Source organism: Geospiza fortis, unplaced genomic scaffold, assembly GCF_000277835.1.
Source record: "Geospiza fortis unplaced genomic scaffold, GeoFor_1.0 scaffold12, whole genome shotgun sequence".
In the NCBI taxonomy this organism is placed as follows: domain Eukaryota; kingdom Metazoa; phylum Chordata; class Aves; order Passeriformes; family Thraupidae; genus Geospiza; species Geospiza fortis.
Window position 1 is genome coordinate 27,781 of NW_005054323.1, and position 26,614 is coordinate 54,394.

The 26,614-nt window shown below is 37.5% G+C and overlaps 1 protein-coding gene across 2 annotated transcripts in view; it reads left to right on the top strand.

The window, feature by feature from the left end:
• The window catches only part of AGTPBP1 (ATP/GTP binding protein 1), a 49,030-nt gene extending 27,149 nt beyond the window's left edge, over positions 1-21,881 (top strand). The window contains exons 23-24 of one of the 2 annotated variants that reach the window (XR_004081700.1): positions 2,452-2,593; positions 4,033-4,159. Coding sequence is in view for 1 of the 2 variants with exons in the window: in XM_005420843.2 (XP_005420900.1) it covers positions 4,033-4,193; positions 18,354-18,528 (336 nt within the window). In the remaining variant the exon portion in view is untranslated. Of the gene's footprint in view, positions 1-2,451; positions 2,594-4,032; positions 4,194-18,353 lie in introns of those variants that run through there. The other variant, XM_005420843.2, reaches the window with a different exon arrangement.
• The last annotated feature ends 4,733 nt before the right edge of the window (positions 21,882-26,614 follow it).

Here is a 26,614-nt window from a genome sequence, read left to right on the forward strand (position 1 = left end):
GAAGAATCATTTACTCAAGGGAAGAGCATTCTTTTATGTCATATAAACTAACTGATGAGACTAAATTACTCTTCTGCCATTCATTTTATGGAGTAAAGCAATTTGTGAGCTCTTAGTCATCCTCTGGATATACAGGAAGATTCTTAATTTTTTCTTTACTATGATAATGCTCAGACTTATTAAGAAAACATATCTAAAAAGTCAAGGTGACTGGACTTATCGAAGAGCTGCATTTCTCCAGTGAGAAGATGAAAAAGATGAAAAGGCTTAAGCCCAGGGTCTTTGTGGGGGCTTTTGTTGTGTTTGGTTTATTTTAGATTTATTTGGTTTATTTGAGATTTATTTTGTGAGATTTATACTTACAGTATATAAATTAGGTTACATATCTCAAAATATGTTATTTCAAAACAGAGAGAAGTTGAACTATAGAAATTCCCTTCCCTCCTACTTCCCATCCTAAAGGACATGAGAGTTCAGATCTCAGGAATGGAAACATAAAGATCTGAAACACTTTGCTAGTCTTATTCTGGTTTGGCATCCTTGCTGAATTTTGTTCAAAGCATGAAAAGGATTACTTAACAATTTGGTTCTTTGTGGAAGAAACACTGAATCTTTGCCAAGATGAACATAATTTTTCTTTTTATTCTAATTTATTTTATTTGGACAATGATGAATCTAGACTATTTCCAGCCAGGAAGCTGTTGAGCTGAAGTTAGCTAGTCTTACCTCTATTTAGGGTCTCTGGTGTTAGAGTTGTCTCTGGAAGCAAATTTTTTGGAGCTGATCATATGGAATCTTTGTAGTCTGTTGACAGTAAGTGCTGCAAATATAGGCCAGTCATCTGTGATTCAGGACGTGGAAAAACAAACTTTCAGGTGAAAGAATTCTCCAGAATCTACTATGAAGCATAATTTAGATGCCAGACAAAAGAACAATGTCTTCAATGATTCAAGCCACCTGAAAACAGAAATCAATGACTTTGCTGATTGAAGATTAATACATTTGAAAGTATGCTTGACTTTTAAGTTAATTGAAAAGATTTTGTTATCTGGCAATCTTACAACACTCATAAAGAGAAGACTTGAGGAAATAAGGATTTGGTTAACAAATTTCTCAGTAACTAAGATTTTTCAGTCTTTAGAATTCGAGTTTTCAGAAATGGTTATGTCTTTGTAACCTCTGCTCTATAAGAAATCAGAAGATCTACATGATATTTTACTGACCAATTGACTTCTACGAATATTTATATGGCTGTTTTCCTTTTATTAAGTACGTATGATAGGAATATTCTTCTCCACTTGAGGTCATCATCTGCTGTGTGTTTTTATCTTTGCTTTCAAAGGGCAAATCACTGAGATACTCTATTGATATGAAGGTACCTTCATGACATGCTTAGTAAGGAAGACTTCAACCCTCCATCTAAAATTTTACTGTCTAGAAGAAAGATAGTTGTATAAGATGTAGAGAAAAAAGAAATTACATTTAGTTTAAAAAAAGAAGCTACATCAAGATGGCTTGAGCTTAAAAGCAATGCCTGTAGCACATAAGTAGCTTAGCCTCAGTTAAAGGTACTAGAACAACAGTTGAAGATCATTACAAGATAAAGAAAACAGTGCGATCAAGGCTTCAGTGAAAATGAACTTGACCTCAGGTCCCTTAGTAAGGGCAACTGATGGTGGTGATGGTGACTTCCTGAACCAGACTTTGGATCTTGTTTCAGGGAAATGAAGAGGTTTGGCTGATGGAAGAATCAATTAGGAAATTTGGTATTTGGCATTTGTGCGATATTACATTCTCCCTTATGATTAAAAGAAATGAAAGAAGCAAATCAAGATTTGGCATGAGGCTTTTATCACAATTGTGTAGACCCTTCAGTGTAGTAAGTTCAAAATTTATCCTTCAGGTGTTTCCCAGTTATACACCTCCAATCTGCTCCATTTAGGTTTCTGTTTATCTACATGCTCTTTCTGCTGTGCTAAAAATAGCAGCCACAGAACATGCACACGCTATTTATCTTTATAACAATTGTCTTTGCACTTTTCTTCATGCTGTACTCTTGTCCTTTTTCAACTTAGAGACACTCTGTTAGACATACCTTGACTATAAGGAACCTGCCAACTAACGATAAATTCTTCAGCAACAAATGCAGACGATAACTGGAAAAGTTTCTGAACCATCAAGTTGTGCACATTAGTAACCCGTGTAACAGTGAGATTGCTGTTACCTTTCCCCTTCCTCTTCTACATACTTTGTTGCCTCTTGACCTTAATGTTATTTTAATCTCTTTGGGGCAGGGACTGTGTCTTCCTGTGATTAGCGTAGTGGAGCCCCAGCTATGATTGGGGTCTTCGAAAGTTAATGATGTGCAAACAAATACAAAACAAAGCCAAAAAATTGGTCTCTGTGGATAAGGTACTGCACTGAGTGAGGAGAACTGATTTCTGTTCCCAGCGGGGTCAGTGACATGCTGTGAGACACTGTGCAAATCGCTTCAACCCTCTCTGCCTCCATTTCTCCATCAGTACAGTGAGGATAATTCTTCCTTTATTAATAAGTGCTTTGAAACCTACAGCACAAAAGCATTATAAAAGAGGTAAGTAGTATTACTATTAAGAATAATACTCAACTATTCAACTCTTGTTCACTGCTAACAGGTTTCAGTACCATTTGGCCGGAGGATGGCACTGTTCAGAATCATGGATATAGATTTATCTTTCTTGTTACTAAAAAGCACCTTGTTTATGAGTACTATCAAGGCAAAAAAAGAACTCAGAAGAAAAATCAAACTTTTCTTCTATTAAGTATGTTCAAAACAGCACATGGAGACTGTATGTGTACCATTTCTGGAGCAACATACTTTCTTTTAAACCTTGCATTTTAAAATGCAGTGTCAGTGTGGCAACACATACAAAGCTTGTGTGTCTTTTCCCTGGCTTTTGGTAAAAATTCCTGCTTCATTCTTTTTTGCTTCTTTCATACTTGATGACTTAGCTTACCACCAATTCCTGGCTCTTCTGTTTCCCTGTTTGTATTGTCAAAGCGTCTTTTTAACTAATCTGTATGTTAAGGAGTTGAGAAGATCCAAGCTAAAGTCCTTTTAGATTCTCCAGAGATGCAGAAATTGCAAAGCGGGAAATTGAGTCGAGTTGTACCACTGAATTTGCTAGTGTATATACAGTTAGTACTAGCCAATAACATAACTCTTGAGGCTCAGTCTAAATTACACTCCTTTTATAAAGTAGTTGAGGTCAGAGGTTATGTCCCTATATACTGCACTTCTGGCTAAATTAAAAATGTACAATTACCTGATGGGAGGATTTATTAGATATGTAAACTTGGAGAGCATTACATAAGTTCTACCTTCTAAATAGTTTTTGCAGAGGAAAATGCCTGGCCATATAATTCAAGTTAGAAAAGAGCTATAGATTTTGAGAATTCGTTTGTTAGTTTTAATTACTAAATACGTGAATAAATGCTTTCAGAATTAACACATATAGCCTCTAACTTATAGCGGGGAAGAGACATCTGTCTCATGGAGTAACTGCTGCCTTAGGTAGTCTTACCTATGTGTCAAAACATAGCAATGAATTTGATCACATCTATGATATTAATTCTCTCCTTCTTAAAATTCTGTTTGATGAAATTTATATTGAGAAATCTTGTATTTTAAATTCTTATTTTAAAATAATTTATAGTTATGAACCTAGACATTATCTAGGTTCATATCTCTTCCTCTTTTCCGATACTACTGGGAAAAGATTTGTTAATTTTGGGGTGTTAGAAGTGTAGACTAGGAAGCTCCCAAAAATGTGAATGCGTCTGTTCAACCTTGAAGGAATCATGTAGGTATTCCTGAGTCTTCTCTGATACTCTTAAGTGTTTATTCTACAAATTTGATTTGTTCTGTCTTTAAAAGCAAGAGAATGTATTAAATAAAGTAAGAAAATATTAACCTAAAGAGCTATTCTGCAGTATGTGTGCGTTAATCTGCCTGTACCTATTTTGTATTTTTAAATCTTATTTTCAAATTAGGGATTGCAGATAGGTACAAGAGAACTGGAGGAGATGGGAGCAAAGTTCTGTGTTGGCTTGCTGCGTTTAAAAAGAATGTCCTCACCTTTGGAATACAACCTGCCTTCTAGTCTGTTGGATATTGAACATGAGCTGATTGAGTCAAGCTGTAAAGTGACAAGGTAGTACACTTTTATTATATTCTCTTTTTCTTTTGGGAAAAAAATGCTGTTTCTCAAGTGGTGTAAAGATTCTTTCAAAAATGTTCTTTCACTTACCAAAAACAATGCTGATGTGTTGTGACGTTACTGTAACAATAACCTGAATATGTTGGAGACCTATTGTGTTAATTCAGTTGCTTCAGTGTTTGAAAGAAAACAATACAGACAGAGTTAGACTATATTTCACATTTGCAGATGGGATAAAGACTAGCAATTTTAATGTCATTTGGTAGTTATTGCAGGCCATAAAATTCCATAGTAGGTCTTAGGTCTCAATTGTCTCTTTCAAAGTGGGGTTTTTTTTTGTTTTTGTTTTTTGTTTTTTTTTTTTTTTTTTGTTTTGTTTTGTTTTTTTAATTTGCTGTGGTGTTAAAAATGTGTTTAAACAGACTTAAAGTATGTGAGGTAAAGCAGTAAGAACTGTAAGTATTTCTTCCTAACTTTATTTTTCTTATTTCTCCTCTGGTGGAGACATATAATAAGACTTGAAGAATTTAAAATACATGAAATAGTTTGGGTCACTAAAGAAATCTGTATGCTCAGTAACCAGGTTACTAAGTTGCCAGTTCTTAAAGCTGTAGATGGGCTTGCAAATGTATGCATATGTTGCATTTTACCATTCATGTAATTCATCACTGAAGTATCCACATATACATGTTAAATAAGGATGGACAGCAAATAAGTGATTCTGAATGTACAAATATATTTTTCTGAAAATGTCATTGACAGACTAATAAAGCTGAATTCCAGACTTGGAAAAAATATCATTGGAAAGGAGTAAGATTTACATGGTATAATATTTCTATGAATTGTTGTCTGTAGCTCCAGTTTACCTAAGGCAATGGAGTGGAAATTTGGGGAAAAAATGAAATTTGTTTTTGGACAGCTGAAACAAGGAAGTACTTGACAGTAAGACTTACATTGGATGTAAGATTAATAAGCAATTTGTTTGTAGTACATGGAAACCTACCAGAGCTATGGGAGGGCATCTGTGACACCCTATGACAGGGAAATAATTTGTTTTCATCATTCAGACCCATCTGTGTTCCTGGAGTGTTGAGTATTGAGAGAAGTTGGAGCTTGTTCATGCTTACCATTTACAGATAATAATGAAAAGCAAAGCATAAGCTAAAAGGTGGTAAAAACAATAGGAGTAACAGGAGGATGTCTTAGGAAAGTGGTTAAAAGTGTATGAATAGTAGGGGTGATATGCTGGCTCCAGGGATAGTTGGATCTCCGCAGTATCATTTGCTCACTAGCTGAATGTCAGATGTTTGTAATGACTAAAATTTTACTATCAGAACAAGTTTCATGCTGGGTTAAACTGAGTTAGTGATTCCTGGAAAAGATAGTGTCAGAAGGTGGGTTTGGGGTAATCAAAGAACTTCTGTAAGTGTGTAAGTAGTAAAAGAAATTTTAGGGGAAATATGGGCCTACAGGTGAATGGGACAGGAGCCCTGGTGACACAGGACATGTGAAAGGCTGAGGTACTGACTTCATCTTAGTGTTTACTAGAAAGATCAGCTCTTGGTGTGCTAAGGACCCAGACACTGGGGAAGAATTAGAGCAAGGAAGGCCTGCCTGTGGTGGGAGAGGAATGGGTTGGAGAATACCTGAGTGAGCTATTCTTACCTGGGTCCAGAGGTCCTCATAAGATGCACCCACAAGTACTAAGAGAGCTCACTGATATCACTGTGAAGCCACTCAATAATTTTTGAAGGATCATAGTGATTGGGACAGGTGTTTTCAAAGGAAATCATATGTCCTGCCTGTCTTCAGGAAGAACAAGGAGGAGGATCCAGGGAATTACAGGCTGGTCAGTCTCACTGTGATCCCTGATAATGTGATCAAACAACTAGTCCTGGAAAGTATTTGCAGCTATTTGAAGAGGGGGTGTTCACGAGTAGTCAACATAGGATCCTTCCCCTCTCCTCGGCACTGGCAAGGCCTGCACACCTGGAAGACTGTGTTGTTCAGTACAGGAGTGTCATGGACCTTCCAGAGATAGTCCAGTGAGGAGCTCCTAAGATGTTGAAGGGTCTGATGTTCCTCTCACAGGAGATAATGATGAGAGAGCAAGGACTGTGAGTCTGGAGTAGAGGAGGCTCAAAAGGCCTGCATTATCAATGTATACAAATACCTGAAGGGAGGTTGTAAAGACGGTAGAACCAGGCTCTTCCAGTGGTATCTGCTGACAGGCTAAGAGCACAAACTATAGAGGAAATTGCATTAACCATTAAATACATAGAAAGGTGCCCTAGGTTTGGCCAGAACAGGGTTAATTTTTTACCGTAAACAGAAGGGGGCCTGGCCAGACCCTACTGTTATTTGATACCATCTCATCAATTGTCAGGGGCTGGAGTAAGAGACTCCCTCATTTCTGGTCAGGCTGGGGGGGAGAGAAACTGTGGCAGGTGAAGAGTCTGGTATTGCACTTTCTATGTAAATTATTCCATTGTGTTTTACCTTTTGTTATTAGTGTCGTTGTTGCTTCCTTCCTTCTTTCATTGATGCTTCCAGTAAATTGTTGTTATCTCATCTTGTAATTTTTACCTTTGCTCCTTTAGTTCTTAACACCATTCCCAGAGAGGGGAAGGAGAAGGGGGTGGAGGAGGCAAGCAGCATCTGGTTCGGGAAAATCTTGGTGGGGGCACTGAGCCACAACAAATTTATATATATATGGTCATTGTGAGGATGCTCAAATAGTGGAACAAGCTTCCTGTGGAGGATAGTCTTGTCCCAGGGGATATTTGAAAGCTGTCTTGATGTGATCCTCAGCAAACTGGGTGGCCCACTAGAGCAAGGATGCTGGACATACGGCCTCCTGAGTTTTCTTCCAAAAAAGAAAATATTTTCCCCTGCTTTGTGAAAAGGGGGAAAAGTCTACAAGTCTTTTATCAAAAGGTACTGAATGCTGGTGATTTGGGAACTTCAAATTTAAGTGCTAGTGTAGGTAATTAGAATACAGGGTTCTAAAAAATCACAGATTAGTTGCATTTGTCTCTCTCAGAATTTAAGCAGCCAAGATCTTGTTCCCGTGGCATTTCTGTCGTAAATGCCATCCTGGTTCCATCCAGGACAAGTTTAATTTTTGCAGTACCTAGGAGGGATGTTATTCTATACCACCTCACATCATTGTCAGGCACAGAGGGAGGGGACTCTCTTCAGGGAATAAAGGGTCCTCACAGTGGAGAAAACAGAGTCGATGGAGCAGTCTGGTATTCTGTGGATCATTTCTTTTCTTATATATTTTTATTATTAATATTGTTGCTGTTACCCTTCACTTTCTTATCCCATTGCTGTTTCCAGTAAATTGTTCTGATCTCAACCTTTGTGATCCTGTATTTTGTCCCTCCAGCTGGCAGGAAGGGGAAGTGGCACATGGTTTTGCAGGAGTACTGAATTGGAGAATACTGTTCTTAGACCGTAACATATGCTTTAATAATTTTTTAATAGTAATTCTTCCACAAATACAGGCTGGCTGTTAAGCAGTTTCACTTGACAGCTATTGTGGATGGCATCTAAATGATAGCCTTTCAGCCAGCACATGTGTTTCTTGAGTTCCTCATGTGCAGCATGTTTAACTTGGAAATTGTGCCTACATGTTACACCTATTTATCATACTTTTTTTTTCATTTGCAGCTACAATTATATGTTAATAAGACTGTAATATTTTTCCCATTCATGTTATATCACTGTCAATTTTATTAGAACTAAAGCTGCAGCATAAATATGTCTCTTTGAAATATTAAATTTCAGTTACAGCATTTTGAATCAAGATGTGGTTGTGAGCTATTAATCCATGAGAGTGGCATTGAAAAACAGCTCCAGATTCCCATGTAACTTTATATTACTGGCTGCCTCAGGCATGGGATCTCAATTTTCTATTGCGTCTTGGGTTTAAGTGAGCATGCTAGTTCACAGGTAATGGCTATTGTCTGGAAAAAAGTTTTCTGGAAAAACTAGCCATTATCTGTGAACTAGTCATTATCTGCTGGATTTCTGTTTGTTAAGGTTACTTACGGTGGATTTTCCATACCGAGAGCATCTGTTGAATTGAGGAAAGCCATATCATACACAAGTCACCCCCCCTTAGTATCTGCTAGGAAGCTAAAGACACATCAAAACCATTTTAGTATCAGAATGGAATAAAAAAGGGTGAGATGGCATGTTTGCTTTCTCTTTGATAGCAAACTTCAGTAATGCTAGATGAGAAGAGGAACAAATGGAAACGCATAGCTTGTTTTAATGTTATGAAATACAGCAAATCATGGTCTATTAATAAATGCACATAGTTTGAACTTCCTTTACCAGCTAAAATAGTTCATTGATACAGCTATGTCTAAAAAATTATGTATGAAAACTAATTGCATGTGAAGTACAGCCATGCTGGGAACAGGGGAGAACTGAGCTGCCTCTGACTTGGTTTACATTTCATTGCTGGGAAATGAGTGGCCCAGGGACTGTTCTAGCCTGGATTTTCAGAAAGTACTGATAAAAGACTTAGTCCTACATAAACATAATGTTGTTGACTACATATGAGCACAGGTAAAATGTAACATTAGGCTCATAATAAGCTTACTATTACTGAGACTCTATGTGGAAATATTTATAATGCAGGTCTGTGAAGAAAGTAACCAGTACTCTGGAACTTAAAAAAACTCAGCAAGTTCAGTTCCATCCAAAAGACGAGATCATGAAAATCACAAAAATAATTCTACTGCAAGATGAAATATTCAATTGGGGAGAGAGATGATTAAATAACTTCATTCAGTGTATTAAAAGTGAATTTATACCTAGAAATTCTTTTTTAAAAATGGTTTCCCCTAACATGACCTTTGGATGTTACACAGCTAACGATGGTGAAAGGTGATAACCAAGTGCTTCTGCGCTAAAGAAATTAGGAGTGTGGGAAAAAAATCAGATTCTGTACATGTAAGAGTTAATATTTTTAACCTATATGGAACACTGACATAAGAAACGTTGAAGTTTATTGGAGGAATCTGTTAACAACTGTTTAATTTTTAAGTCCTGATGGCTTTGTTTCTTAAAGTCATTAAATGTAAATCTAAGAACACTCAAACATAAAACAGAAAAATATGCAGCATTAAGTGAGAAAATAGGTACACTGCTCTCAGTGTTCACCTAGCAATACTGTATAACTTGGTGAGAATCTGTGATGGAAAAACTGAATGTGTGGATTCAAACTATTTAATTTAAAATATGGCATTAAGACTGAAATGTGTTGTGTGTTTGTACCTGGGTTTCTGAGCCATCTGATGTCCCTGACCACATCAGGGGAGTTGGAACTAGATGATTGTTAAGGTCCATTCCAACCCAAGCCATTCTATGACAAATAAGAAATGACAACTTTGTTCACAGAACCTCCAATATTAGCAATAAAAGTGCCGCATATTATTCAAGTTTGCACATTATCTTCTTTTATTCTTTGCCAAAGGGATCAATACTGGCATAGGTGAAGTTAAGAGGTGGTCTCATTCTTTTGTTGCCAGAGGCTGAGAAGCAGAGTTCTGCTGTATACCTTAGGCCATATTTAAAAAAGTCTTTTCAGCCAAGGTGTGCATTTATTGTTCACTTCAGTGGTAGAAATATACAAAGAACATCTGTCAAGCCAAGTTTATAAAGCTTTTTTCTCTTCCTCTTCAGAGACAGTCATAGGTCAGAATACAGTCAGACAGTTTCTTGTTTTATATGCCCAAAGTTCAATTCTCACTTTTCTAGTTCAACAAAGAACTGCTTATACTTTCTTTATGATTTGCTACTTTTTACTTGCGATTAGAGACAAATGAGAAGCTACTTACAGGAAAAGCAGGTAAAAAGTTCATCCATAGGAAGTATAAAACAAAATATTTTTACTCAGCTGTAGCATTCCTGTAGGGTTACAGTAGAGCAATTACTAAGATTGTAGTTACTTCCTTTATTTTTGGATATTACTAGTATTACTTTTTACCAAAGCACAGTTTTAATGGTTTCAAGACTAAGCAGGCAAGTTTAAACACAGAAGCACTGATTACATTTTTTTGCAAATGATTTTGAGTGTTTCTCAAATTCTTTTTGGTTTTCCAGGTTGCAATTATGATGACCAAGTACACATTAATGTTTTAGAACATATTGCCAGTATTTCATTACACATAGGCTGAGTTTGCATGAGTTTCTTTTGAACCACGTCTGAAACAAGAAAAATAAAGCGATAAGTAGATTTATTTCCCTCTGGCAGAGAACTTTAACCTTTTATGTGATGAATAAAACACTTCATTTTTCTTTAATTATTTCCAACCCATTTGACAGTGTTTTCATCTGAGTTCCAAATGGAAAAGATTAGACTAAATGTAATACTGGTCTTGTGTTGAGAATTGTAGTTGTTGTGCTGACAGGTTTGATAGAGTCTATATGCAATGAAAAAAAACATATGACCACATTCATAACTGTTATGACTTACTAGTCTTATCCTCTGCTCAAAAATTTGACCACTTTTTGGAAATTCTTATCACTTCAATGATTCTTTTGAGGCTCATTGGTGTGTTCTAGAACATGGTGTAGTTGTGTTTGTTTTGATTTTATTATAGCAGAGAAGCAGACTGAGCTTTGGGACCCTGCATGTCTAGAAAGTGGTAGAAAAAGCAGACAGCCAAAAGGAGCTGTGGGAAGGGAAAAACTTGATGAAAAAATCCATTTCATGCACTTAGTTTTACACTTGAGAAAAAACATCAGACTGGTTAGGCAAGGAGTGACTGGTATATGCAGTGGGAGTGTGTACAGAGTCTTACAAGGCATTTCTCTATAGGCTGTCAGATAAAATCTGGTTTTGCCCTATTTTTTCCCTCCCTCTTAATAACTCTTAAACTTTGCCCAGACATTTGGATATTCCTAATCTTCTTCACGTGGGACTAAAGGTTTTTTCCTTCTTACTCTCCTGCAGCGTTGAAGGTTTTCTTGGCCTTTCTTCCAGTACCTAAGGAGTACGGCTTTGTCAAAAAGAAGGCATCTTATACTGCAGCTTTTGTCCAGTCTGTCCCATTCTGAATGTTGGAAGAAAAACCTATTAAAAATCAGATTCAGAATTCCACTTGTGGGCTTGGTAGCAGTGCCCATGCACCAGATCCCTGCTCTGGCCTCAGTGAAAGTGATTGCTTTTAATTCTGTGTAGACTGTAGTATTCAGAGTACTGTTTGTCTTCCCTAGTGCAAAATGAGGAAACTAGTAATCAAGGGGAAAACACCTGAACAAACAAAAAACCAGTAAGTGCGATAAACTGCTTATATGTTCTTCATACCATTCTTTAAAGTTTTCTTCTACTCTTGATGGTATGGCCCAAATACTACTATGGCCTACAGTAAATGATTGGTGAATCCCAGCTGATTTGATTCAGTTTTGAATTTCATAAAATATATTTCAGGGTGAGAACACATAGAATATGTCGATGTTACTTGTGATTAAGCTGTGGAGTAAAATTTTGTAACTCTAAATGTGAAGATACTTAAAAAAATAATTAAAGAGGATTTGGATGTCCAGCTTCTTATGGCTTGGAAAAGCATTGGATACATCTTGTTGAACCTTGGAAATTCCCTTGAGAAAATTTCCTTATTACTTACAAAAACTACATAGGTTAAAAGCAGCTGAACTGGACAGCACTTGTAGTTGTTTGTGTGATGTTGCCTCCTGCAGCAGGATTGCTAATCTCCAGAAGAGAATATAGACACTAAAGAGAAATTAGAGGGGAAAATATGGAGAAACAATTCCTCCGTAATACTTTGTAACTGTCTTTCTCATTGAAGATTTTTTTTCCCCCCCATGACAAAGCAGTTTTAAAAGAAATCATTAGTACTTCAGAATTCTGTCTGCTTCCTTTCCCAACTCCCCACGTAGCTGCAACTCTCCATACTTTGACAGGGAGTATTTCTTAATTTTTTGTTCCAAAGTTGTAAAATGTATACACATCTCCTGGAGTGTCAAAAAACTGCAGATCTCTATGGGGTTCAAATTGGTAATGGTTGCGTCTACCTTGTGGATTAATTTTTCTATAATTGAGTCTTGTGGATAATGAAAAATCCCAAGTAGATCTTTTATGGGACAATAAAAATATTATTTTGAAAAAAATATACCATGTTTGTGAAAAGGTTTATTAGGTTTTAATATGTTTTGAGCATTAATGTAAATGAAAAATACATGGTAAGGTACTATCGTTTTTAAAAATAATAGAGTCATAGCATGGCTTGGATGGGAAGGGACATTAAAGATTATCTAGTTCCAACTCTCCCCCGGCATGGACAAGGATGCAACCCACTAGATTAGATTTCTTGCAGCCCCATCCAACCTGGTCTTGAACACTTCCAGGGATGGGGCATCCACAGGTTCTTTGGTCATCTGTTTCAGTGCCTCACCACCCTCACAGTAAATAATTTCTTCCTAGTATCTAATCTAAATCTCTTCTCTTTTAGTTTAATAACATTACTTCTTGTCATATCCCTTTCTGACTGTGTAAAAAGTCATCCTTCCTCTGTCTTGTAAGTCCTGTTCAGGTACTGGAAAACCAGAGTGAGATATCACTGGAGCCTTCTGTTCTTAAGTCTGAAGAACTTTAGCTCTCTCAGCCTGTCTTCATAGGAGAGATGCTCTAGCCCTTTGAGCAGCTTAGTGGCCTCCTCAAAACTCACTCCAAGTTGTCCATATCTTTCTTGTGCTGGGGACCTCAGAGCTGGATGCAGCACTCCTGTTGGGATCTCCCCAGAGCAGAGCAGAGGGGCAGAATCCCCTCCCTCACTTTGTGGACCATGCTGCTTTGGATGCAGCTGAGGACATGGTTGGCTTTCTGGGCTGCAAGCTCACACCAGTGGCTCATGTCCAGCTTTTCATCCACAGGGCTTTGCAGGGCTGGTCTCAATGACTTCTTTTCCCAGTCTGTGCTTTTGTCTGGGATTGCCCTGATCCAGTTACAGAACCTTGCACTTGAACTTGTTGGACTTCATGAGGTTCTCTTGGGCCCAGTTCTTAAGCTTGTCCATTTGGATGGCATCCTGTCCTTCTGTTGTGTCAGCTGCACTGCTCACCTTTGTGTCATCTGCAAAGTTGCTGCAGGAGCACTTGATTTCACTGTCAGTGTCATTGAGGAAGGTCTTAAAGGGCACTGGTCCCATGACAGAGTCCTGAGGAGCCCCACTTGTCACCAGCCCCCTTTGGACATGGAGCCTTTGACCAAAACTCTCTGGCTGCATCCATTCAGGCAATTCCTTGCCTATCAAACAGGCCACTCATCAAATCCGTGTCTCTCAGATTTGGAGATAAGGATGTCACATGGGACACTGAAGCCCTTAGAGAAGGCTAGGTTGGTGATGTACGCTGATCTTCCTGTGCTAACTTTTGTAGTCATCCCATCATAGAAGGCCATCAGATGGATAAGACATGATTTGCTCTTAGTCTCCAGGTGTGGAGAGAACACTGTGTTTCTGATCCCTTCAACGTCTTTCCAAGAGACATGAAATCCCTTTTGATATTTCACAGTCTCATAGTTGCAGCCTTATTCAACCCTGCATGAAAGCATAGGAGTGGTTGATAATCCTCTGGTTTTACCAGTCTTGGTAACCTCTTTGTGACATGATGAAAGTGGCCCTGATAGGCAGGAAATCTTGCTAGAGAGGCTGAAGGGTAAATGGCTGCTTCCCTGTGTCTCAGTGAGAATTCTCCAGTAATTGCCATGCTTCACGCACTTTTGGTGGCACTCATTCTCATATGAATGGTTGATTGTACCAGTTTTGTGGCATTGTCCTTTTCTTGTGCTTGACTACATATTGTGGAGTTTTCTCCTCTGAGCCTCATACTGTCATATTTGTTATGTAGGGGGCAGTTTGGTAGCAAGGGGGAGACTCTTTTGCTCCAAGCAGAGATGAGGTCCAGTCTCCCTTGCCTTACAAATCAATCAATCAAGCCTATCTCAGGGTTGGATGCTAATGTACCTTCTGTTTCCAAGGTCTTCCAAGGCAGCAGCTGCCTCTCTGCCTTTTTCAGTGCATAATCCCATACCTCAGTCTCCTGCTTTGATTCCCAGATTGTATGCTGCCTGATGAATTTCTCACACAACATGGCAACCTGCAGGAGGCAGGTTATCCATCTGGGCACGGTTGCACACATGACAACTACCTCTGCCTTCAGGGCCCAGGGGGGCTTTCAGATTATGGAGTTTCCTGCAGCTGAGGGTCCAGATGGTTCTTTTAGTCTTCAGCAATTCTATTTGGGTCTAGACATATACCCAAGGTGACTGTGGTCTCTCTTGGTTTTAGTCTGACAGCTGTGATGTGTAGATGCCATTTTTGTTACAGAAGGAGACTCCCCACTAGAATTAAGTGGCCTTTTCTGCATGCCTTTCCTGGAGAACTGCTGTGCCACGTCCTGGCCATGGCACCATGCCCTGGCCACTCGCACTTTCCGGAGCCGCCTAAATCTGCTGGCAACACTCACCATGTCAGCCTCACTCATGAGAGTTGATGGTTGCTGGTGGGTTTCTCAGGTCTTACTCATGTTTCTCTGACTGTGGAGGCCCTGCCCAGCTTGTTCTAGTGCTCAGCCCCCAGAACTTGCCCTGGCTGCCACTGCTGTTGCTGCTATCACTGTTGTGTGTGCCTGGCTGACCTTAATAATTAAAGTATGTTTTAATTAATAATTAAAATACATTTTAGAAAAATATCGTATTAATTCCTAAATTCAGTGTATTCAGTGGCAGGTAATGAAGAAAATACTCTTTTAAATGAAAGAGATATTCTTAAAGTTCTTAATAAACTTGAAGACCATAGTATTATATCAGGTGTATTAATCAGGCATTGAGGAATTCATCTTTTTACCCATAAAATGTTTAGGTAAGATATGCAAAACTTCAGAATTTCATATAGTATTCTCTTTCAACATCCATAACTTCAAAGAAAATACACAAATTGTGGCATCCTTTGCATTACAGTATTGTAGGTGTGGGATAAACAACCTCTGCTAACCTGAGCAAAATAATAGTTTCCTTTAAAAAAAAAAGCAGGAGGTGTAGAGTAGAGGAAGAAGGAGCAAGTTAATTAGAAAGAGCCCAAGGGAAAAGTTAGGAAATTAAAACCCATAGAATCAGCATGACAGCAGCTAAAAATATATCGCTACAAGATACACTGAGGGTGGGGAGCAGCAGGGAGGAAAATAAAGAATTTGATTAAACAGTAAGACATTTTTTCAGGTGTTTGATTTCTATATTTCTTCTGATCCAGCCTCAGTAAAACAGTGGAATAATAATTACACTTCTCAGATTCATACTAACCTTTAGAACAGAGATTACTGAAAAGTTAAATATTCAAGGCTAACATTTGCTACATCAAAAGACAACATCTCATGGGAAAGCAAATATACAAGCAGTATGTGACACAGTTTGGATACAGTTTTATGAGGAATGAAAACTTAGGAAAGTGGAAAAAATAACCTTAGTAAATATTATAGTATTATTTGAGTAATAGAGAATTGAGAAGTCGTGATGTGCTGCTCTGGATGGTATTAGAAAGCAAACTCTATTATGCAGTAGATTTCAGAGACAGTTTTTATTTTAAAGTTTTATGTATCTTTCTAAGTAGCATCTGTTCTAATCTTTGATCTATTCTAATGGTACTTCTCTTGAATAGAGAAAATAACATATAATGTTGATTTTTGCTTTATTAAATGTGAGACATATCCCTCAGTTCTGGATGTACATGTGCCAGAGCAAATGTCTAAAATGTGTTAGGACAAACAGGTTGGCTTTTAATGACTGCTAACAGTGCCTGAATTTTCACAAGTTAGGGGCATGCCTACATGTTTACACATACATGAGTAGGTAAAATAAATGGGTACAACTGTTAAAAAAGTATACTGAATAAGTATACTTGTGTGTTTTTCAAGACGATATAACACAGGACATATTATATGAAATGACAAGACACTTTGAAGAGCTGAACTATGTGATTTCCTTGTGTGCCCAGTTCTGTGGTTGTTTTCCATAAGGTGGGCTTTGTTGGTTGCTTTCTCTAAACAGGATGAACTATGTTAGTTTAGTATCCAAATAATGACATTAACTAAAAGAGTGGATAGAATTTTTCAGAGCTTTACTGTTCTATATACCTCACTAAGATGAATTTTTATAAGTGATTACTCCAATGCCTTAAACATCCCATTGTCACTGGTTGAATATTTCTCCTTGACATAGCTCATTGTAGTTTTCTGTCAGTGTTCAGAATTATGACATAATATTGGGTCAATGTTCAGATTTAATGGCTCAATTTCCTATGAATTACACAGTCTATTCTGTGTGGATTTAACTGAAGCATGGATTCCTTGCATATGAAAATTAATTAATCGGTACCTGTGTTAAGTGATGAGAAGCACAAATTGAAAAAAATCTGTGGACTTGTCAGAACGTGATACATCCGAAGTCCCTTTGATTTGTTTCTTTAAATAAATGAAGCATTTAAACTTTTTCTTTCCTCAACTTCTTCTTTCCTTAAAGGCATTGTTGGTATGTGGTGACTTCCTAGGGCAGAAAGCATCACAGGATGAAAGAACAAAAAATTTGTATTCCTTTGCTGGTTCTCCTACAGGTGCTTCATGCAAAATATATATCCTTATTGTATGTTGGGTTCACCATATGTGAAATGAAAGAGACTTCTTAGCAAAGATCCTGGTTATTTTCTTCACTCTTTGTCTCTCCTAAAATGGAAACAATTTTGTTATAAACACCCAGTTCATTAACCATCAGTGAGTTATTGCCCTAATTACAGCTTAAATAACTCATAAAGTATTTTGATTTGTGGAGCTGTCTGTTTCGCATAGCTAATAGACAGGCTTGTTTAGTGAACAATGATACAGATAGTTTTGAATGCAAATATTTTTTCCCCCCCCTATGCTAGGGAACAGTTTTTCTCCCGGTATTTGAATTAACTGTCAACAGTACAAAATGCTACAATATGGCATGTCATTGAGGTTACAGGTAGAGGAAGAATACAGTGAAATTGATTTATATTGAATAGAGATAGCATTTCAGATTTGAAGTGGTGCAGCTGAGCTCCTAAAAGGTCTTCAGAAAGAAGCAGTGATTAGTCCTTTTAATTATAAAGCCACAGACAAGCTAGGTTTTGTGTATCTTCAGAGAAAATTAATTAAAATTATTATGCAAATATTTCTACAAGTTCTTTATGATGTTTCTCAATAAGAACATTCTCACTGTTTTGTATGAGTTATGTGTGATTTGATTATTAGGTAAAATGCATTACAAAACGTTTTTCGGGCTTAAAATGAATGTAAAAATACTTATCAAATATTTAGGAGTACTTAGTGCTTATAAGCAGATAGCTTTTTATCTCCCAAGTAAAAGTGGGTCTGCAAAACACTTTTCTGCCTCCCCTGTCATCCCTTTCTCTGTTCTAGGGAGGTGAGAGGATCCAAAAGTTGTATTTTAACCTTTTTTTAGTTAACACTAAAGTTCTTCGATGCTATTAGTTAAGGGCATAAGCTGTTCTGTAGGCAGAGCATCAGTTCACTAAGTGCATTGCCACAGAGTTGCAATGCTTGACAAATCTTAACTTTTACCAGGATACAAATGTGTGAGAATCTGATGGGAGTTAAGTGATTTGTGTGGGAACTTAATTGTAGGTGTAACCATGATCCCTTGTTCTGTCGTCTCTGATATGTATAAAGTAATTGGTTACAGTGCTTTTCAGTAAAGTGTGTGTTTCAATAAAATACAGGGGTTTGTTTATACCCTACCACAATGGCTGTGTCCTTAGGTAGTTGGATTCTTCTTCAGCAGTTTCTGGTACTGTTGTATTTACATTAAATTCTTATGGGCCATTAGTGTAGCAGGTTTGTCATGGGACATTTGGATAATGAGTTGTATATGACTAAGTATATAGTTCAAGGCATTACAAGCATGAATTTGTCTCTCAGTTTTTTACATGCATCTAAAAAGCCAGACCCATTTCAGGTAATCTGCCCCTTTCCTGAGGTAATTTTTGGATTACTGTATGTTGGGAAATGGACAGGCACATGGTCTGAATGTGTTAATCCAAATAATACTTTTAACGTGATTCATGGAGCTTCTTGTTGTTATAGCCCCACTACATATGTTTTGGACGAAGATGAGCCTCGCTTCCTTGAAGAAGTTGATTACAGCGCAGAGAGTAATGATGAAGACGTTGAATTAGCTGATAATGGGGGTGATTATGAGGCAACTAATCAAGATGATGGACTTTCAGACCCAGATTCAACAAGGATACACCTTTCTTGAACCAGCTTTGCTGCCAATAACAGAAAATAAAGTATCCTGAATTTCCAGTCATATACTTCCTTGCTGTTTTCTACAAAGGGGATAAGCTTCAGTTAACACAAATGACTGGGGCCTGCATAGCTCAAGGACAGTAAATATTTCTGATAAATTTGCATTTGGTTTATTTAAGGAGTTCTGTGTATTCTTTAAGCCCTAAATAGATAAATTTATTTACCAGTTCATTTTCTACTAAATAGTACTGCATGGCATTTTGTGTCCTTAAACCCCATCTTCCAGGGGAGACAGGGTTATAATCCAGAGAAATGGATTATAATTTTTAGTGTGTCAGAGTACAGAAAATAATTTTTTGTGGTACAGTTCTTTGAGTTGCTTCCTGAAAAATGCATATGTACAGTTTTTCTAAATTAATTTGTGTATGTCTGTGTATATGCGCGTGTGTATACTGAGGTGAAGAGGTTATTTTTTGACATTATTTCAATGATACTTGATTGTGTTTGAAGCAATGCAGTGCCTGCTCTGAAACAATTCAGTAATTACTAAATTAAAAATGAGAACATGATGTATGAATTTTTGCACTTGTTTCTTGCTTCTTATGATTATGTGGTTTTGCCACAGTATGAAGTGAAAATTCTTACTAATATCTGTTCAGAGTTCAGGAATTTTGCACAGTGACCAATGCAGCCTGTGCTTAGAAGAACTAGACTCTTGTATAAAACTCACCCACAAGATAGGCATGGTTTAATTTGAAGAAGTTTTCTTGTTAAGTGTACTTGTCTCCAGGAAGAGGTCGGGTATGTACACTCTATGTATATTCAGCTACACGGCTGCTCCATTTTTCTTGTTGAATATGACGTAGTTAAAAACTGTTCACTTTACCGGAGGCACATTGACCATATACCCAATCCAACTGCTCTAAGGGGGATAGTGCATTTCGGTTTAAACCTTTTTGCCTGATTGCAACCTTGTGCTAAGTCTGCTCTGATAAGAAGATTGGACTGTAACTTCCTGAGGTCGATTCCAGGCTGAATAATTATTCTGTGGTTCTGTATTCTTCATGTTTAAAGTCAAGCTGTCAGGTATGGGATTTGCACTTCTTCATCTTCTCCTGTCATCTTCTAATTCTTATTGCCTCTTGCCTCTGCTTAAAATAAGATCTAATAGAGAAATGAGGAGGGCTGTAGTCCATGGTTTACAGAATTGACATGTTTTGCAATGAAAAATACTTTTCAAAAATTATTTTTACTTGATGTGACCCAGTTGTGGCATTCATTTTCTTCTCTATGTGCAAGGGCTTTAAGAACATGAAGAATAACATTTCTAACTTATACTAGGTTTTTAACTGATGAGGCTTTTCTCTGTTTGTTGTTCCAAATAAAACTGTATTTCAGAGGGGAAGGGCATCTTCAGTAGAGGGATTAAAAAAGAATAAATTTTATGAGAATTAACTGTTTCAGTTAACTGTTTTTCAGCCAGGGGTTGGATTTGCACCAGGATCTGTTCTTTCAAATTCAGCATTGTTTGGTAATGCCTGTCCATGCTATCCTGATTCTGAAACTGGGGAAGGGGTTTTGATTCCTTGTTACATGCAACTGTATTTTTGTTTGATGACTTAAATTTATATTAATAAAGATATGGAGAGAGGTAGGGATGGAAAACATGGAAAAGTTGGAAACATTTAGAGTCTTGTTCCTTTATAAGTTTTTCTCTGTGGAAGTTCTTTCCTTGTGTTCTGTGAACTACATACTGTAAATAAGAAAATTTATTTATTACCCTGTTGAAGAGGAGTCCTCTGCATTGAAAGTAGAGGAATTTGGGAACCTGTCAAATGGAAGAATTAACTTTGCCACAGAATTTGAATTATTTCTGTCCAATGACAGCAGTTCAAAATGCTCATGTTGCCCTGTCAGTCTTATACTAGTTATCTGCATAAATAGATTTTCATCCTTAAGGGCTCTTAATTCAGTGGGAGTAGTATTAATAAATAAATTAATCATAAACAATTTCACTTAAATTTCAGAGAATGCAGGATGCCACATGTTTGTTAACTGCATTGTGCATGTCTTCTTAGGTTTCATTTGAATTTGTATTAATCTTGGAAAACTATTTTTATACTACTGGCAAGACTAGAAATATACTTCATCCATTTAGAAAGAATTGTGGCTTAGTAGTACAAAATTGTCCTTTTCTCCTGAGTATGTATATATATTTGTTCTTCTCATGACTCCTACTGCTTTTAATCTGTGCAAAAGAAGAGTTATCAGCTATATAATGTCTCAGAAGAACATGTTTATACATTAGATTGTAATGCAGCTATGCATTAGATGTCACTTAGGCGTTAGATGTCACTCTGGCAGCTGTTGGTCTGACCTTCTGCCAGTGTAATTCCAATGCAAGAGATGAAATTTTGTCCCTATCTTACACATTGTTGAAAATGCAAAAAACAAAGATAGTTACCTCAAACATTTTCCAGTACTTGCCTTTTGAAAGGTAAAGTCTCCATTCATGCTCACGGGGATGCCAGTTCATGGGAAGAACTGCTGCAGTGAGAACTGCTCCATACTGTTTATTCCTTGTCCAGTACCTGTTGCCATTGTTGCAGTGGTGTTGACAGACATGCTGGTGCCCCCATTTATGTGTTTTGGTGGGAAGTCTGGTGTTTGGCTGAAAAAGAAACAGCTAACACTTTGAGCATACATTCCATTCTATTACTGTGGCATTTGCCCTGAAGAAATGGGCAGAATGATAGCAAAGAATGGCAGCATCTTGGACTGTCACAAATCATGCAAATCGAGCATGGTCTGTCCCAGACAATTCTATGCATTGGCATTTCATTGTGGCTTTGGTTTTAAATGATGGCATGTGCTATAAGCATGACTGGTTCTGTATAGGCAAAGAAGATATCCCTAGATCTTCCTCCAGTAATAACAACAAATAAGACTATAAAAAATAATTACATCTGGGTTATTTACTGTCTTGCTTCTAAGTAATTGCTGGACGATGAATCACTCTATTCCCTTTCCAGAAATAATTCAAATTGCATCACAAATTTTGGTACTTTGTCTTCACTGGTGACATCCCCTGGTGTAATATAACTTAAAGCAATTTGTGCCAAAATCTTGCCTGGTCATTTTTTGAGGTGGATATTTTTATCAGCCTGATTTACCAGGGAGCTTGGTTTGAATCTCAAATAAGACTGCAGAAGCAGTAAACACTGTTCACAAAATGCAAAAGTACAAGGTTTCAGATAATTTCTGTTGTAATGCTGTGATATATATAATTGTTGCAGTGTTAGTGTGCATGCCCCAAATACCAATACTTACAAATAAAAATGCGTAATAAAGGATTACTTACAATCTTTTGCTTTCCTATTATTGGTTAGTGATAATTAAGGATTCCTCATCCTGGCACTTGCAGGAATGTTCTTACCTGCAAGGACAGCAGTGTGCGTAGCATTTTAAAAAACATATTTTGTTTTCTGTGAAATTAAACTGGGTGTGCTACAGGCTTAGAGTAGCATTTGCATATTAACTGACAGAATCTAAAAATTTTTGAGATTCAGCAATGTTTGTAAAACTTATGAAGACTGGATGAAGTCTACTGGATGTAGACTTCACTACAATGAACTTGTTTAATCTGATCTAGGAAAGGCACAAGATTATTCCTGAATAAGTCATCCCTTTACAATTCAAGTCAGACTGCAGTAGAGTTATTTTTACTATATATGTTTTTGTAGCAGCAATTTTAAAATTTCAGCAATTTTTTGAGGGAAAGCTCAAGATAAAATGAGATAATTAGTTTCATGCAGCTGTCTGAAAAGAGCAAGTGATTACTAGGAGTCATCAATGTAACTTTTGTAAATATATTTGCAGTTTATTTAACTACACCTGTCAAGTTACTTTAAGTTGAACAGCTTCACAAACTATGTTGTCTAAATAATTTTAAGGATCTACAATAGTCACAGTGTCAAATTAGTCTTAGGATATTTTTCTTTTATCAGTGTTTCTAAGGGCATCAGGGTGCAAGTCGTTTGAGATGTGAGCTCACATCTTGTTTGCTTAAGTAAACTAAATCTAGGTTGCTTTTAAGATAGGCTTTAAATACAAAATGCCAAACAGCTGTGACACCTAGTAAAGAATATATTGCCTTGGCTGTTTTTAACAATATCATATAAAGAACTCATCTAGTCCCTAAACAATACTTCATAACTATGAAAGACCCTCCCTGATTTCTTGTTATTAGAAAAAGCTAGATGCTGTATTTCTTTTTGCCTTTTTTTAAAACAAACAAACAAACAAACAAATCCCGAAAAAACAAAGAAACAAAAAACCCCACCAAAATACAGTAGTGTTAGTACTCTCAGTACAGCTCTTACTAGAGCTCTTGTACAGATTCTAAAGCAGTTCAGAAAGAGTCGTTGGTACAAAATATGGGTTTATCATCAAAGGAAATGATGCACTGTAGGATTTGCTGATCCAAATTATGTGGTTATGAAATGTCAACCAGATTCTGCCTCTTGTTGTCCTTGCAACATTCTTTCCACAAGATGTTTGTGCTTAGAGCATGCCCTTCTTTCTGGCATGGGGTTATTTCTCATGCAGCTTTTTCCATGGTAGATTGGAAGAATATATACTAGCAGCACCTCATTATTGCAGAACTACTGTCAATTTTCACTGGGCTGAATGCTAACAAATAAAAGAATCTGACTAACAAAATTCCACAATAGTACTTCCTGCTAATACATGAAATGCTGCTGTTAACACAGAGAGGGGATATTCACTTTAAATGACCTGAAATAGGACTTTTTCTTTACACTGTCCCTCCAGACATATAAAGATAATAAATTACTGTGATAGCATAAAATGCTCTTAGCTGATAGTATTGCATTCATGCTCATTTTGTTCCCAAATAAAATGGACATGAAAACATTTCAGTACAAACAAGACATGAAGCACAGAGTAAGGAAGACAAATGATCCTTAATACTTTGTATAGTATTTGCTTTATGGTACCGTATTTACATAAACCTTAATGATAGTTCAGCTGACCCCTCAGATTAAAATGGTTTGGTTGTACATTTTATGAAGTCAAACTGAGATGTGCTGCGCAAGCCTTCAGCCAACAGGCTGCCTTACTACTTGGCCTTGATCATCATCCCACACAATTTAGTACTTTATACTGCCAAATGAAAAGTCCTAAACTGGGTCAGACAGTATTCCAAAATAATAAGTTATTTCGGTTTTTGTCTTGTGAAGATTGTTGCAAAATTTTCAGATTCTCTGCAGCAATCATCCTCCTGTTCTGGCTTTTGTGTAATCACAAAAGACACAAGTCAAATTTAAAAGTGCATTGTGCTTGTGTACACTTTTACACCCTCTCAGTTTAATCCATGTCTGCTTTAGGTTACTTTCCTCTTCCAAAGCACCCAGTCTAGTCAAGTCAGTCCTTTACCTTTAGTGACGTCATCCTCTTCTTTTGGGTATGATCTCGCTGTTGACAAAAGCTTTTTGTTATGAATTCCATCAGTCAGTATCGCTTTAAAATGTTGCTGTTATCAAATGTACACCTGATTGTGTTCCAGAATGAAAGGAGACTCCCCAAATCATCTATTTAAGTACAGTAGCTCATTTGTCAGTATGTCAGGTACTTGTTCCTTTTGTCCAAAGACAAAATGTTTAGAACATAAGTAGATGGTATTTTGGAAGAATAATTTTTCAGATCTATGAGTGAATTCAGAGGCATATTAACTCTAAAAATCCCTTCATGCTAAGCACCTGACCCCAAAATCTAATAGGGAGATGGATCAAATCTGATGTACTCATGCAAGGGGCCTCCTGGTCAGCTAATTCTTTCAGGAAGCCAAGTCACTTGGCATTCCTTCTCACGCAGCTTCCTGTATTGAGGAGAAAATGCTGTCAGTCACAGCAGAGGAAGAGGTCTTCATCATTCACTTCGCTGTGTCTGCCTCACAAACTCTAGAGATTGGTGGATACATTTGCGTTTGCCTCTCAGCTGTGCTCTATGGTAGAGTGAGAGGGACAGAAAGATAAACTACAATTAGTGATTGTTAAGGGTCACATCGACAAGTGCTTAAGATCCACGTTCCTCCATGACTTGCCCACCAGGGCAAGGTGGCAATGGGGTGAAGTACCCCTGTCAATGGAAAAAAATGTAATCAGCTGAGCACAGTACCTTTTGGTTTATAGATGTGAATAGCAAAGGCATATGGGTCCTGAGTAATGACTTGGCCACCTGTGAAACTCCCTTTCCACAATCTTTGGATGAGCTTCCCACCATGCCATAGTAGGAAGCCCTGATGGGACACTGCTTGCTGACCTGGGGCCTGGCTGCTCGCACAGCTGTGGGAACATCCCCAAAGTGGTATGAAAGGTAATGCTGGAGGTGTGAGTAGGATTGTCAAAGATGGGATCATTCACCAAGCAAGGATTCAAGAAAGAAAATACCAGCATAGAAATCTTAGAGAAGACCAGGGAGCAGCTGGATAGGAATCACTGGCTGAGCCATTGGTGCAAATGTGTGCCAGTGGGTGGGAGGTGTCACTCTGTCAGGCTGAACATTGCATGGAAGCCCACCCTGCATGTGGGACCAGAGCCTCTGTGGAGTGATCAGCAGACTTGGACTTTGAATAGCAGATTGCAACATCCCAGCTGCCTTTTATCCACCTGGCTACAACTTCCTTTCAGGTATTTGAAGCCAGGATCTAACTACAATGTCATCCTTGTGAAATTTAGTGATTTATGTCCCAAGGATTTATGTTCACCCTTAGCAGATGCTCATACAAATGGAATAACATAATTGGAGTCCAACAACAAAATTTTAGAAGTATTTTCCAATTTGAAGGTGGAAAGAATGTGTCTGAGATCCCAGCTTTTTGTGTGGGAAGCCTTATGTGTTGATGGATCTCTGGGGTTTGCAGAAAGAGACATTTAAGCCAAATGTGTCTGCTGGAGACTGATTAACTCTCAGGAAATTTGAAAACATTGGACACATTGAGACATTTTCTCATTCCCAGCTGAAAGGTTTGATATGTCTCTGAGTTCTAAGGATTTAAATTATTCCAAAGGAGGAAGAGAAGAAGTTATGGTATGGCAAAGTAAGGATATGGAAATGGGGTTTCAGAAGCTTAGATGTACTTATTTTTAGTGCATAAAAACAAGAGGGAGATGGAGACATGACACAGTTCAGGTAAAACAAATTCAGTATGCGTATTTATGCGATTGCTAAAACTCTGTTTCTAAAATTCAGTTACTCAGAATTTTTAAGCTAACTAAATTTTGGTATTGTCTTGATTGGAATAAAGAAATTTCCTGGTATGCAGGGAGAAGAAGCAGTACAATAGTTTCCTGCAAGACCATTTAGTGCTTCAAGGTTACAGCCATGTACAGCATGAAACCTAGCCTGTTCTGTTTTCTTCTTTTTAGTGACATCCTTGAAAGCTTCTTTCACAATGTAGGTCAATGCACTTTCCAGATCTAGGTTTGTAAGATGGGATGGCCATTTATATTACATCATTTAAGGATACAAAGTATTGATTGCTATAAGAAAAGCTATGATGACTGGTAGTACACTTAGAATACGTTGTCTGATAGTATTATATATGTAAAATAGTCACATGCCCACAAGATGCCAGTTATTAAAACAATCCCATTAGGAATTATAAAATTGAAAAAGCAGCCTACATGGCTTTCTGTGGAGTGTAGCATGTTTCTAAGCTGCAAGACTGTTCTGAGGAGAATCTGTGTCTTATTTTTATACAGAGTTCCTGTTTATGCATCTGAAATTTCATTATTTTCACCATACACCTGGCTGCCAGTAAATATGTTATAACAAAATAAACAGCAGAAGGATGCACACCAGTGCTGTGGAAGTGCTGGAGGAGAAAACCATTTTTGCGGACAGGAGACTTTTCAAGCAGTACTGAGTGGAAACTAAAGATCATATTTACATTGTGTTTCCCTGGTGGGTCTCCTTTTCAAAGGGTGTCTTTAATGATGAGGCAAATCTTGGCCTAATGGAGTGGTGAAGGAGGCATCTTTCAACAAGTATTGACCATGAAATGCCAGCAGGAA